The sequence below is a fragment of the Miniopterus schreibersii genome, assembly GCF_964146895.1.
Source record: "Miniopterus schreibersii genome assembly, chromosome: 12".
Classification (NCBI taxonomy): domain Eukaryota; kingdom Metazoa; phylum Chordata; class Mammalia; order Chiroptera; family Miniopteridae; genus Miniopterus; species Miniopterus schreibersii.
In genome coordinates this window covers 37,803,891-37,818,953 of record NC_138112.1, presented here as the reverse complement: position 1 = coordinate 37,818,953, position 15,063 = coordinate 37,803,891, and the positions used below count along the sequence as shown (strand labels likewise).

At 34.7% G+C, this 15,063-nt stretch overlaps 2 protein-coding genes across 2 annotated transcripts in view; both read left to right on the top strand.

Annotated features, from left to right (window-relative positions):
- LOC308565024 (olfactory receptor 51B5-like) overlaps nt 1-12,594 on the top strand; it is a gene marked incomplete at both ends in the record, with an annotated part of 340,544 nt that extends 327,950 nt beyond the window's left edge. The window contains one exon of the mRNA XM_081153792.1: nt 12,306-12,594. Within this exon, the coding sequence (XP_081009918.1) occupies nt 12,306-12,594 (289 nt within the window). The remainder of the gene's footprint in view (nt 1-12,305) is intronic.
- LOC308565175 (olfactory receptor 51A4-like) lies at nt 3,023-3,958 on the top strand (the record flags this gene model as incomplete). Its single annotated transcript, XM_081153985.1, has 1 exon — nt 3,023-3,958. One exon carries the CDS (start codon nt 3,023-3,025, stop codon nt 3,956-3,958), a length of 936 nt encoding a protein of 311 aa, XP_081010111.1.
- Nucleotides 12,595-15,063: the final 2,469 nt, after the last annotated feature.

Here is a 15,063-nt window from a genome sequence, read left to right as displayed (position 1 = left end):
GCCCTGATAACACCATTCTGACTACATTAAATATCACTCTACATTTAATATAATGAACATGATAAACCTCATTTAACAACTTCCATATAAATTGTGAACTTTATTCTAGAAAATTGATTTTCAATAGGTCCTTCTGAGATGAAAACAACAAACTGGAAAATTTTCTGTACAGCCTTTTATTTTCTTCTAGACTCTTTAAAAATGTCACACTTTAAAGCAAAAATAAAATAGCTTTTCTAGAAAGGCATAAATGTTTCTAAAGAAAGATACTTTTTTGTAGTTAAGGAGTAGAGGTTGATGATGGAGAATAAATAGAATGCTATTTACAAATTTTCTTATTACTCCATTTTTCTTGTAAGTAATTTGTATTCTATTAAGAGAACTGATATGAACATGAAGTTATTAATAGGACTTGTTATGGAGGGATTTTTAACTCTAATGTTTAAATTGATTAAAAGATTCAGAACTCTTAGAGGCATTACTATATGTCAAAAACAATACCAAATTATTGGCAATTTATGAAGTTTGAGAGAAAGTTTGCTAGGTAACATCTGGGAAAAACATTGGAGCAGCAGAGTTTTCATATACCCAAGGAGGAACTTCTTATAGTGGGGTTGGAGACATTGACAAAGAGGGCTGATGAGATAAAGTCTGAACAGGGTGAGTTCAACAGACAAGCTTGGTAAAAGAGGGACCCCAGACAGCAAAACCAACATTCTCCTCAAATATCTCACTTGGTTCAACAAATTTAGCATTAAGCATATTTTGACACCATCTATCCTGAAGAGAAAGAACTCCCAATAACTCTATTTAACTGTATGGTTTCCTAGACCAAACAAGCAAAACTCCTGCCCAATCCCCGTGAGAATAAATCTTCAGGTTTTCTTTGAACATTTATCTCACTTCTTTCAGATTAGTGTCAGAAGAAATGTTTGAGAATTGGAAGACAAAAGGTCTAACAAACAGCCCTCTATTGGTAGTTGTATCATGTGGCACTACTGGGTTAGTGTTGAGGCAGACAGATATTACAGTGGTTTTGGTCACAGAGACAATAGCTTATTTATTGCCTTTTATGAATTTTTCTGAGAGTCTTCCAAACTAAGGTGAAAAATATCCAAACACTGACCAGGAAATGGTCAGTGTTGGGCAGAGAAAAATAGGTATAATTCGGAAGTGGAATTAAGCCCAGGAAATCCATTCAGAAGACCCACATGGGGGGTGGAGATAGCTATTGTCATAGGCCAAGTCTGCTCCCTATAAGAAGCTAGTCTTGAGCTAGCCGGGAGGAAATATGGGCAAAACTGTACTGAATTTTCTCTTGAAACAAGATCCCATTAACCATTTTAAAAGCACTTAGTGTAAATGACAAGCTTCAGGGAGTGAGGAAAAGCCAACAACCACATCTCATCAAGGGGCATGAACAAAATATATCATTAAGCAAACAAGAAAATTTCTACTCAAGTTGAGATTACAAGTAAAATTCTAAAACTAATATGAAGGCTAGCATGAAGAAAACTACCATTTCAGTAAGAATACATGCTCATGGGAAAAGAAAATAATATAGCAACTTAAAGAGAATTTTGAAGTAGGCAAGCTTAAGACCCTCAAAAAATATATACAACATAATAACAATAAAATAAATGAAAAATTATTGGAGAATTATTAGACATAAATTGAAATAGAAGGTTATTAAAATAACTTCATTAGAAAAGAAAGAGTAAATGAAATAAAATTCAATGGTTGGAATACATTTAAGACCAGACATAAATGAAGAGAGAATTATTGCATAAGAAGGTAGTACTAAAGAATGCAGCAAATTGCAACAAAAATAGAGTTTGAAAAAATGAAGCAATCTAACTAGGAAGTTAGAATGAGAAAATTCAACATTTTCCAGCTAGATATATTGCTGAATAGACAATGTTGAAAGTTATAATGACAGAGAATAATTAAAAGTAAAGCAAAGAAATGCATGAATTTTCAGGTTGTAATTGCTAAGTTTCAACCAAAATAAGTTAATTATAAATCTCCAACTGCATTCTACATATTGAACTGCAGAATATTAATGATAAAGAGAACATCCTAAAGACTAGAAGAGGAGAAAAAATATTAACTAAAAGGGATAAAAGACCATGTGCCAGCCAGCAAAAGATAGATGTACATGAAAAGTCAATGAGGAGTGTTTATTGAAGAATTTCTCTATAGAGTTGTATACAGGGTTAAGGGGACAAAAGAAGATGCAGAATTATTCAAGGATCTATGGTAAGAAGGGGATACAAAAGAGAATGACCAGCATGGACTGACAACAGATTTTTGCAGCAAAAATGTGTAGTATTTTTCTATATGATGACTAATCATTAGGAAAAATAATAGAGAATAAATGATCCTATAAATAATAGCAACAAAGTCATAAGGATTCTAAAAATAAATTTTACAAAAGATATAAAATCCTCTATGGAGAAAATGATGAAAATATATTTGGGAGGGGAAAAAAAAGAACATTTAAAGAAAAGAAATAAAACTTATGTTTACACTAGGAGACATTGTATAAAATACATTACTTGTGTCTGAATTTTATGTAAATTCATAAAAATTTTAAAGAAATTCTTAACAGCACATAGATTATAATATTTACATAATAAAAGCAAAAGTTTCAAGTTCTTGAATTGGAAAATAAGCACCTACATAATTATTTTAGTTGACCAATCAGTCCTTGTATAGAAATTATATGTTATAATCCATATCTATTGTAATCATATCTGTTGTAATCCATATCAAGATTTCATTTTAGTAACAATTTGTTTTCCTTTTCTCTGTGTGTTTTTTTAAGTTGGATATTGATGTCTACTTCTCTACTCATTTTTTTTCCATTGAGGTTTGTATGTAAGAATTATGTGTATATCACTTGAACTCATAAACCTCAATGATCACAATAAGATAGAATCAGGTGCTTGAGCCACTCTGTTTGGAGCACTGTGGGAAGCCTCTCCTGAGCCTGTCATCTTGCTTTCCTCATATACCTGGCATGTACATCTTCAATACCTCTGAAATTTCTACCTTCTTCCTGATTGGGATCCCAGGGATGGAGCATGCCAACATTTGGGTCTCCATCCCCATTTGCCTCATGTACCTTGTTGCCATCCTGGGGAACTGTACCATCCTATTTTTCATAAAAACAGAGACTTCTCTTCATGAACCCATGTACTATTTTCTCTCCATGTTGGCGATCTCTGACCTTGGGTTGTCCCTCTCCTCTCTGCCTACCATGCTAAGGATATTCTTATTCAATGCTCCAGAAATTTCTCCAGATGCCTGTATTGCCCAAGAGTTTTTTATTCACGGATTCTCAGCTATGGAATCATCGGTCCTCCTCATCATGTCTTTTGATCGTTTTATTGCCATTTGCAATCCTCTGAGATATACCTCCATTCTGACCAGTGCCAGAGTCACTAAAATTGGATTTGCTTTTTCTCTCAAAAATGCTTTGTTGGTCCTCCCTTTCCCTTTCACATTAAAACGTCTAAGGTACTGTAAGAAAAACCTCCTTTCCCATTCCTACTGCCTGCATCAGGATGTCATGAAGCTGGCCTGCTCTGACAACAAGGTCAATGTCATCTATGGCTTATTTGTGGCTCTCACAGGCATCCTAGACATAACATTTATTTCCATGTCCTACATGCTGATTCTGAAAGCAGTATTGAGCATAGCATCACAGAAGGAAAGGTTCAAGGTCCTCAACACATGTGTCTCCCATATCTGTGCTGTACTCATCTTCTATGTTCCCATTATCTCCCTAGCTGTCATCTACAGGTTTGCCAAACACAGTTCCCCAATTATTAAGATTCTCATGGCTGATGTTTTCCTCCTGGTGCCTCCATTGATGAACCCCATTGTATACTGTGTGAAGAACCAACAGATAAGAAATCTGGTTTTAGGAAAATTGTGTCAAAAACACAGCTAACAGAAATGCTTAACTACAACAAAAACCTAGTCAGTCAATGACATAGAACAAGCAGAATAAATCAATAGGAATTATACATATATTAATTACTTTAAAATATCATTTCTCAAATGTTTATCAAGGATGAAGAATCAACTTTGCAAATTTGTTGGATTAAGATTTAAGATTAGGGTTTTTATGTAAAAATAAAACATAAAATGTATTCTAAGGGTCCACTTTCACCAGCTTGCTTTACCAGCATTGTGGACACAACATATGTTTGTCATTATTTTTATCATGCTTAAAGTAATATTTTATGTGTCCATTTGAGAATTTATCCAACAACTAGATAGTGATTAGAAGTGACAGAGGATTGCCTCTTTATTTAAGATATCCTCTTCAACACATTGTTTTCATATTTATGAGATACGCTTATGCTTTCAGGAACTGAAATTGAAATGGACAATGATACACACAAAAAGCCAATAAAACACATTAATATGAACCCATGCAGAGTTTTAAAAAATAAAAAGAATTCAATTCATTCATTAATTATATGTTTTAATATTTCCTTCCTGAACATTAAAGTACCACTTTCTAAATTATGCAGGGCAAAAAGTTCCCTGTCTTTCAGGTTTCTATGGGAGTTCTACCTAATGTCATAACTCATTATACTGTATGTAAATGTATTTGTCTCCCTCTGTGCAAGAATGTAAACCTTGATAAAGACTAATCTTCAATAAAGGTAACGTTACAGCTCTCACAAAGACATAAAGTGTACGTTTGTTAAAGAGCTCGTTTAGCACAGCCGGGCATGGCTCAGCGATTGAACGTTGACCTGGGATCCAGGCAATCGGGTTTCAATTGCTGGTCAGGGCACATGCCTGGGTTGCGGGCTCGATCCCCAGTCGGGGCCGTGCAGGAGGCAGCCGATCAATGACTCTCTCATCATTGATGTTTCTACCTCTCTCTCCCCCTCTCCTTTCCTCTCTCTGAAATCAATAAAGATATATATATATATTTTAAAAAGAGCTCGTTTAATTCATTTTTAATGAAAGAACCAAGGAAATTATACAATTACTTCAAAGGAAAGCCCATATAAAAGACACCTTTATAGATAGGAATGTTAACATTAACTTGCAAATAAGTACAAATATGGCTTCTTCTACTTTGAAGGACACATACCAATTGACCTTTCACCAGACAGAATTTATTTGCATATCTACCAATATGAATTCTTTTGATTGCTATATTTAAAAAAATTAACAAGCCCAAAACGGAGTCATTTGCCCCCATGACAGTAAACTTCATTGCAACTTCAACCCTTACCAGAAATATGGCCTTTAACCAGTCAATCTGAAGTTTCCTAATTAGCACTAATGAGGTAATCTGCATGATAAAATCTCTGCCTTTTTCTTCCCTCAAAAGAAAACAACCTGGCCTGAAAAAATGCTTTATTTTGCTAATGACTTCCTTGCCCCACCGTCCTTCTGCCTAGAAAATCTTTCCACTTCATACAAATTCTTAAAGCACCTCTCTATTTACTAGATGCTGCTTGATTCAAGAATCACTCAATCAAGCCAATTAGATCTTTAAATTTTCTCAGTTGAATTTTATTTTTTTAACAGCTATTAGTGTATACAACTTACAGAGCTGGAAAATAGATCAGTCACCAAGTAATCAGAATCAGATAACCCATAAGGGTGTGTTCTATACAATGTAGAGCTTTCCACTGAAGCACATATTTTTCCCTATAGTCTCCCCTATTTTAATAAAATATAATTTTGAAGAAAGCTTTTCTTGATCACAAAAAAAGGTTTCCCTCTTTCGATTTGGCCTCATTATTTACACAGATACAGAAAGAATGTTAATTTACCAACAGGCCTTCTTAAGTTTGCAGCACTAAATATTTCCAGACAGAATCTCAGACTGGACGTTTAAAAGATGCTTTTATATGCTATATCTAGTATAGGGAGTTATAAGCAAGAAATTGTCTCCATCAAATTATTCCTTCAGGTTTCTATACATTTGTGCAATATTTTATTTTCTTAAACTCCCCCAAACATCCCAGGATCCTGGCCTGACACAGAAGTGGCCTCTCACTGATGCAGGTGTTCCAAGGGTTTGGGCACCAAAGGTCTGTGACCCAGTGTGAGTTCTTGGCTTTACACTGAAAAGAATTCAAATGAGAGCCAGCAGGGTTTAAGGTGGAAAGAGTTTATTAGTGAAGCAGTAGAACAGAAAGAAGCTACCCCAAAGGCAGAGCAGTCTCTCCCTAGTGAGGTTTACTTCTATTGGGGCTCATATTTAATCAAGGGGTAGCCCATTCAATAAGGGGAAGAAATATTCAGAATTTTTCCAGAAAAGGGGTGGAGACTTTTCAGAAGAGCTCTGTCAAACATTTTATGATCTTTTAGGGCTTTCTGTTTCCAATCAAGTTGGCTCGGGGTGTTGGGGGGTGTCATATAACATGCTGATATATACAATGAGTGTATAATGATGCCAGTGGTCCCTGTAAGGTAGCATTTGTTACCAAGCTGGATTGAGCTAGTCTTATGCTGGTTCTGAGAAATAAATATATTGGGGGTTGGTCTTACTTTCTCCTTGATAGTTCCTGTTGTCCTTATAGGTTAAGCCTTTTCATTATATACCTTATCTCATTACCACCTCTGAAAGGGATGTACCTGTAAGCCAAATAACAGATCCTGGGGAGGAAAAATTTTTATCTACCCTTTCAGGTTCTTTGGCTAGTCTAATAACTAAATTAACATAAAACAGATTGACAGAAAAACAAATTTAATTTCATACATGGGGAGGAGGTTTGTATAATAATACAAAGCCCATAGGCAGATACAATAAAAAGGCTTATATACTATCCTGAGCTAAAGGAGAAAGGAGGGTAGACATCTGGGGCTTCAAAGAGAAGGAAGACCATTCACAGCAGGATGAGACGAGCAAATGTTTGGTAAACCAATGTTTGCGGAGCCATGTAGAGAAAATGGACACAGAGAAGACTTTGATCTCCAGGGCCTGCCTAGCTTCCCCCACTCCACCACAGCTACTCCATGTTCTCTGTAATTATCTCTAGCAATAGTTTTCTTCCCGGGCCAGGCCTTTTGTCTAAATCATTTGGGGCAGCGAAAGGGGAAGTTGTAAGCTATTCTTGAGTCTATTTGGGCTTTGATAGTCTATAGCTCAAAATAGTTCACAGGACAAAGTGATACATTCTGAGGATATGTGTTCTGTATCCCTTCCCAGGCTAGTTTATCTGGGAGGGCTTTGTTAGCACAGACTCTATAAAGTCAACCTTAGTTCTCTAGAAATACCAGTTATACCTGATTTAATGACCAATATTTACAAGTATGACATTCCAGGAAAGGCCTTGGTTGCATAACTAATTTTTCAAATTATATTCTGATTAAAAGAGGACAAGTTCTTTTTTTTTTCTTTTTAATCCTAATCCTACAATATGTTTATTGATTTTAGAGAGAGGAAGGGAGAGGGTGAGAAACATTGATGTGAGAGAGAAACAATTGACTGGCAGTGTCCCATAATCCTAATTGGAGATTAAACCTGCAACACAAGCCTGTGCCCTGACTGGGAATCAAGCCTGCAAACTTTTTGGTCTATGGGACAATTCTCCAACCAACTGAACCACCCAGCCAGGCAAGAAGACATGTTCTTACTGTACCTGTGCAAATAGCACATTGTTGTGAAAAGCAAGGACACTCAAGAAGATTTTCTGAACTCTAAGGAGTCAATAAAAATCAGGTCTAACTTCAAAATGTTTCATCTTACTTTACAAAAGCAGAGTCTACTAAATTAATGGTTGGAAATAGCTTAAGAGAGAAAAACCTCATTATATATTGAGAAAATAGAACATAAAAGGACATCAGCAATATTACAAACAAATACAATGAGAGGTTTCTCATTAATTTATTCAACCTCATGCAATGAATTCTTATTCCTCTAGATCTTGGGTCAGCAGTCCCATGAAACTACCTGTCTCTTGACTAAAAAGCATCCTGGATCTTGTGGTTCAGCCCACTGGAATACAGGCATATCTCATATTATTGCGCATTGCTTCCTTGCATTTCACAGATAGTGAGTTTTCAGCAGCATCGAGTCAAGACCCTGTGTTAACAAAAGAATCACAACTCATTGAAGACTCAGATGATGGTTAGCACTTTTTTAGCCATAAAGTATTTTTTATTTTAGGTTTGTACATTGTTTTTAGACATAATGCTATTGCACACTTACTAGACTACAATATAGTATAAATAAAACTTTTATAAGCACTAGGAAACAGTTTGTGACTGAAGGTATGCCTGTAGTCTGAAAAGTTACCCAAGAGTCTATCTTTTAAACTTTGAAGTATTGGTACAGTCCTTTACCATGGGCTCTGACAGGGTCTTTCTCTGTTGAAGAGAAAGCTTTGGCCTGTTACTGATTGAAGAGGCTCCATGAATGCATCAAAGTCAAACAAAAACTATTGTTTTAAGATAATTAAGCTAACTTAAGAAAGTTAAATTTATTTTTAACATGGATATTGTTAATTTGTTCCTTATACCATTCAGTGTAAAAAGCCTGCTGAAAGTTGATAACACAATGTTACTGACAAATAAATTTGGTTGTTTCCAAGGCATGCAAAAAAAGATAATGAAAGTATTACAAAAAAAAAGAAGTTTTAAACAAATGTCTATGAGGATAATGATATAACCTATATTCAAGGATAATGAATGTTACATCAGATGTATAAAAATATATATAAGCATAATTTATATAGTGGAACCAATATAGATATATAACATAAAATAATGAGAAATAATATGCATAATATATCAAGAAAATACCAAGCCAATACCTAAAAATATTAATTAAAGAGATTCAGTGAATCTGGAGTAGGACTAGAAATATGCATTTTTATAAAACTCCATACTAAAGTCTGATGAGCATCCCAGGTTAAAACCCACTGTTCTTGCATATGATAGATAAAAATTAAATTTTCAAAATTTTCTCAATTTGTTTAAGTAAACATCTGTATGTTTAAAGGAGTAAAATCTGGTGGAGGAGGCAGATTCATAAAGATGTAGTCATTGTGACTCTGTGAAACTACTCTAAGATTACTCACATGGTGCTCTCCTATGATGGATGACATGAGTATAGTTCCACCAGAGGGAGCAAAGAAGACTGAAAGGGTGTTTTCCTCAAAGAATTAATTCTTCCCATTTAGAGAGGGCTGGATGACTCTCCTTGACTCCAGTGCCTTTGAGGGTTCATCACAGGACTTTCTTTTTCTCTGCAAAGAGTCTGCTGCGCCAAATATTCCTGAAGTCTTCTGGACCAATAGGAGAACGTTAGGAAAGCAGGACTCAGTTTCTAAGGTCAGAATAAAGGTTGTGCCTACACAGCAGTGAAGGCACTGGTGACTGCATGCCACCTCCACTTTCTCTTTATTCTGACATATGGGTCCAACAACTTACCAACTTACTGGTAAGTTTCCTGATATTCAGAGCTAACATTTATGTTTGAACCAGCTCAAGCAAAAAATTCCACATAGTATCTGTCTGACTGTGGTTGCTAAGTGATGAGAATGAATATAATTACCCTAATTCTCTAAAAAGTCCAACAATTCTGTTAATGCATGATAAAAGCCTAGAGTTTGTTGTAGAGGGTTATGGTAAAACTTTCTTATGCTTTCTGCTTTGATAAACTCAATAATAGCTTTGATCAACTCCATTAAAAAGCTATATATTAATGGACTATATAAATATATATATATACACACACACATAGGTAGGCAGTTTAGAATGCTGAAAAGAACACACAGTTCCAGTAATCCATTCAATCAGTAACTTCCCAAATATTGATTGACCATACTGATTGCATACAATATGTTTAGTTAAAAGGAATCTGACAGACCTGAGTTTCTACCTTACCTCTACTGTACAACTCCAATATGATCCTTGGAACATTAATGACCTCCTTGAGAAACATTTTTTTCATCAGTAAAATGAAGATAATAATTGCACTTACCGTTACTCAAGTGCAAGATCATCATCCAGTAATGAGTGAAACTCAATAAGTGGAAAAATTTAAATTCTCCATAAATGATGGCCATCAGTACGTCCAAAATGTGGGAGGGAAGAGATTAAAGGGCTCAGTGCTTGGGCTTGTGAAATATTAAACACAAGGGTTTATTGTGATGATGGGTCCCTAAGAAAAGAGTAGATGTGGAAACAGAGAAAATGGAGTCTGGTTTGGACAAGTAGATTTAAAAAATATTTAGTTAGTGACGTCCAGGAGTATCTAGAAGAATTGATCTAGGCTTCAGGAGTAAAGCCTTGGCTAAAAAATACACATCATAAGGTGTCTGTCCTGCAGCACTTCCTTTAATGCACAAGTTCAACTCATAGCATCTGTGCTTTGACTCTGTCCAGGGTGGAGGAGAAATATCTGAGACAAATACCCAATGGAAGTGTCAGAGATTTTGCATAGCATTTACTGTGTCTCTCCCATACTTGGTTATTAAGAACCTCTCTCTAACAGAAACAGTCCTTAAATCAAGGTGTACTTATTTCATATACTTAGTATTAACACTCTATGGATTTACTGCATTTCCACATGTTTATTCTTATTCTCAGAGCAGATGCAAACTGGCTGTAATCCCTGGAGACCTCAGTGCCCCTTGAGCAGATCATTAAGGAAGAAGAAAGAGACAAGTCCTCTTATATAAGGCAGAGCCTTTGGTGGCAGACAAATTGGATGACTTCTGAGATTTTATGCTGGAATCCTTTAACCAGTCTCAAAAGTGCTCTCCAAAATATATACTCACTAGTAAGTACTCATATATTCTTACCTCTTTGATTTTTACTTTACTTCTCTTTTTAAGCTGTCAACCAAATACAACTTCATACTTCCAAAAGTGATATCTTTAGGAAAATTGTTTCCTTCAGACTATATAAATGGACTATTCTCTTTTTAGGGAATCAATTTTCAACAGAATTCAAATTCTTCTAAATTGTGATATTGACCACTTCAGGTTATTATTCTCCTATCAGCACAACATAACCAATCACAAATTCCTGGCCAGGAAAAAATGAGGCATATTTTGTTAGTGATCTCTGCACTGACAGTCCTTATAAACAGATGCATGGTTTGAAAAAAGTGAAAATTTTAAAGAGATTATTTAAATGATCAACAATTTTCAGAAGATAGGGAATAGGACTAAGGGTGATTAGATTTTGAGAAGATCTCACTTCTGTGAGGGTGACAAGAGGTAGGAAGAAAATGAGTGTGAGATTCCTTTGCTTTCATGTAGTGTTATTTTAGTAATCATACATTCTACCCAACATCTTATCTAAGATGTGAAAGCAAGTAGTAAAGAATTCCAGGTTAACTGACTAGGGTTTAATAATATTTTACAGGGAAAATGAAATCAGATTTACATCTGAATGCAAAATTCCTTTCTAGTTTCTCTATAGAAAACAGAGGCCAAAAGTAATTTTTCTAATCTATGGTATAGGTAGATTCTAGTCTAAAATAGTATCCACTTCTCATTATGTGATAATCATATAAATGCTTTGTTCTGTCAAAAGAGAGCTGGAAATAAGCCAGAACTTTCAACAACTGCTGCTTGTTTTTTTAACAAATTTTCAGACATTCATATTTTACTAACTTAAAAATCTCTCATTGCAGAGCCTTCTCCATGCATCATGACAGTTATCAACACATCACATGTTGAAATCACCACCTTCTTCTTGGTTGGGATTCCAGGGCTGGAATACGCACACATTTGGATCTCTATACCCATTTATAGCATGTATCTCGTTGCTGTTCTAGGAAACTGCACCATCCTTTTTGTCATCAAGACAGAGCGCTCTTTGCATGAGCCCATGTACTATTTCCTGTCCATGTTGGCGCTGTCTGACTTGGGTTTGTCCTTATCGTCTCTGCCCACTGTTTTGAGGATTTTTTTATTCAATGCTCCTGGAATTTCGGCCAATGCCTGCATAGCCCAGGAATTTTTCATCCATGTATTCACAGCAGTGGAATCCTCGGTGCTACTGATTATGTCGTTTGACCGCTTCTTAGCCATCCACAACCCTCTGAGATACAGCTCTATTCTTACTACCATCAGAGTTGCCCAAATAGGAATGGTGTTTACCTTTAAGAGCTTCCTACTGGTTCTTCCCTTCCCCATCACTTTGAGAAAGTTGAAATATTGTAACAAAAGCCAATTATCCTATTCCTACTGCCTCCACCAAGATGTCATGAAGTTGGCCTGCTCTGACAACCATATTAATGTCATCTATGGCTTTTTTACAGCACTTTGTGTTATGATAGACTTTATGCTGATTGTTGTGTCTTACATTCTGATCCTCAAGACAGTGCTGAAAATTGCATCCCAGAAAGAGCAGCTCAAGACCCTCAATACTTGTGTTTCACACATCTGTGCAGTGATCATCTTCTACCTGCCCATCATCAACCTTGCCATTGTCCATCGCTTTGCCCAGCATGTTTCTCCTCTCTTCAATATTCTCGTGGCAAATGTTCTCTTACTTGTGCCTCCACTGATGAACCCAATTGTGTACTGTGTAAAAACTAGACAGATTAGAGTAAGAGTTGTAGCAAAATTATGTCAGAGGCAGCTATAACAGTCATATATAGTTAAAACCATATCGGGTGAATGTCTTGGGTAAGACAGTAAAGGTGAGTTTGAGAAAACCTAATATTTGACACAAATAATTATCAATATATTTTTCTTGTTAATATTATCAGATTTATTTTACTTAAACTAGATACTGATCATAGGCATAAAACTAGACTAGGAAGCACATATCCTAAGGTCTCCATCCTAATTAACAAAAAGTAAAATAGATGCCATATGATGTCATCTCTTTCTAAAGCAATAAATTCCAATCAATACAGACAAATGTAGTGTCTATCCTTCTGGCAGAAATGGATTCTTTATCCCCACATTCAATTTATCTATACTAAGTTCTTTTGAATCTAGACACAAATTATGTATTTTGTCTCCTCTGTATCTCTGTTTTAATCATCCTAATGTCACCAGTATTTCTTTAGAGAAATACTGCAATAGCCTCTTTGGTTTCTAAATAACTGCTCCTGCTTTCTAACTAACTATCTATGCAAGTTGAGAGTGATCTTTTTAAAAGACAATTGAAGGATGTAATGTCTTTTTAAAATATGAGCTCATTTCTTTGGTTTCTTACAATTCCCTTTTTGTCTTCTCAAGCTGCTTGATAGGTTGTTGATCCCTGAAACTGTGCAGGAATTATCATTATAAGAGTCTGTTAGAGTGTTCATGAAATGCATGTGTATTTAATTGTGACATTAGTTTACTCAAAAGCCATTTGTTAAGTATCTACTTTGTTACTGTCACAATACTACATGCTTATAAAAAAGTAATTAATTCAATGAGAAAATACTCTATAATACATTTCAATTAATTGAGTCAACCCAGTGAATTTAGTTGAGTGAATTATTATTTCTCAGTAATTTGAAATCTCATACATATCACGTCTACTGAATTTTTGCATGTGTGTGCATGTGCATGTGTCTGTGCATGAGTTTTTTCAGTGTGAGTTTCTGAAGCATATAGGCCTAAAAGATTTCTCCTTATGATTGTGTAAGATCATTGCGATTCTTAAAATATATCAGAATTTTTTAAAACACACATTTAAATCTTTTACAAGAATAAACTAAAAATGTATTATTGCAACAAAAAGAAAAAATATTTCAATACAGTATAATAGTTATGCATGATTTCAAAAGATTCTTATGAACCAAGGAGCTGAAGATGACTCTTTTAATGTTAGAAAGTGAGTTGAAATCCCTCCCTCAAAACAAACAAAGAGTAAACCTAAAAGTAAATGAAAAATATTAAAATATCACCTCACAATCCAAAAAAGACCAAGATATCCTATATAGTCTCTTTTACTCTATTTTGATTCAGGCCTCAGTCAGCACACTGAGATGAGATAAAATGACAACATGGAAGATAGGGCAGATATATAAGAGTTCATGAAGAGAATCCAGGAAAGAAAGAAAGAAAGAAAGAAAGAAAGAAAGAAAGAAAGAAAGAAAGAAAGAAAGAAAGAAAGAAAGAAAGAAAGAAAGAAAGAAAGAAAGAAAGAAAGGAAAAAGAAAGAAAGAAAAAATAAATAAGGCATAATTGCAAAAATTAGTACTAAATTTAAAAATGTAAGACAAACTGCATTGTCATTTTATAACACAGCAAAAACACTCTTTAGTGAATTTAATTGAAGATAGATAATTTCTATCTCCTTTTGGCAGCAGTCTTATTAGACTTTTACTTTTAAGTTAAAAAAGAAAAAAATAGATTATTATCTTTACATTTTTTCTTTTTTCTAGGCAAAACTAATCACTCTCAAGCAAATCCAACATGACTGACAGATTGACTTCCTTCTACCAAAACCATGTAATAGAAGACTGACCAACTGATCAACATGTCTCCTTGGGCCACCAACAGAAGCATCACTGGAAGCTTGTTAAACAATATAGTAATTTGTGATCCACTCAAGATATATTGAATTAAAATATTTATTTTAACAAAATTTTAAGGTGATTTTTCCGCATTAAGAAGCATTTCACTCAAGTTATTGTTTATTGTCAAATGTATGATAACTTATGTGTGATTGTGTATTAATGGTGGTTGGAAGGCTTACAAGAATTACAGACAAAAAGTAAAAGTCCATAGTGAATTATTTTCTCTCTAATTTTCATATCTCTAATTAGATTATAAGATTAATATATTAAATAAATTAGATATAATTTTTACTCTAAAGACAGGCTAGCTACATGTGGTAGCTGGACTACGGTTTGCTCATATTTGTTCCAAAGTGAATCTCCTGCCTGCAAAGTAAATATATTATAAATCTACATAGACTAACATGGCTGACTCCATTGATTGAATAAACAGGATTGATTAAGAGACTAAAACAATAAGCAATAAAGTGGGAGAACATATATGCTACGCATAACCAACAAATGGCTTAGCTTACATTTATAAAGACAAAACAAACAAAGCTTTTGCAAATCAATTTGGGAAAGACAGATAACTCAATAGAAAATGAACAAGG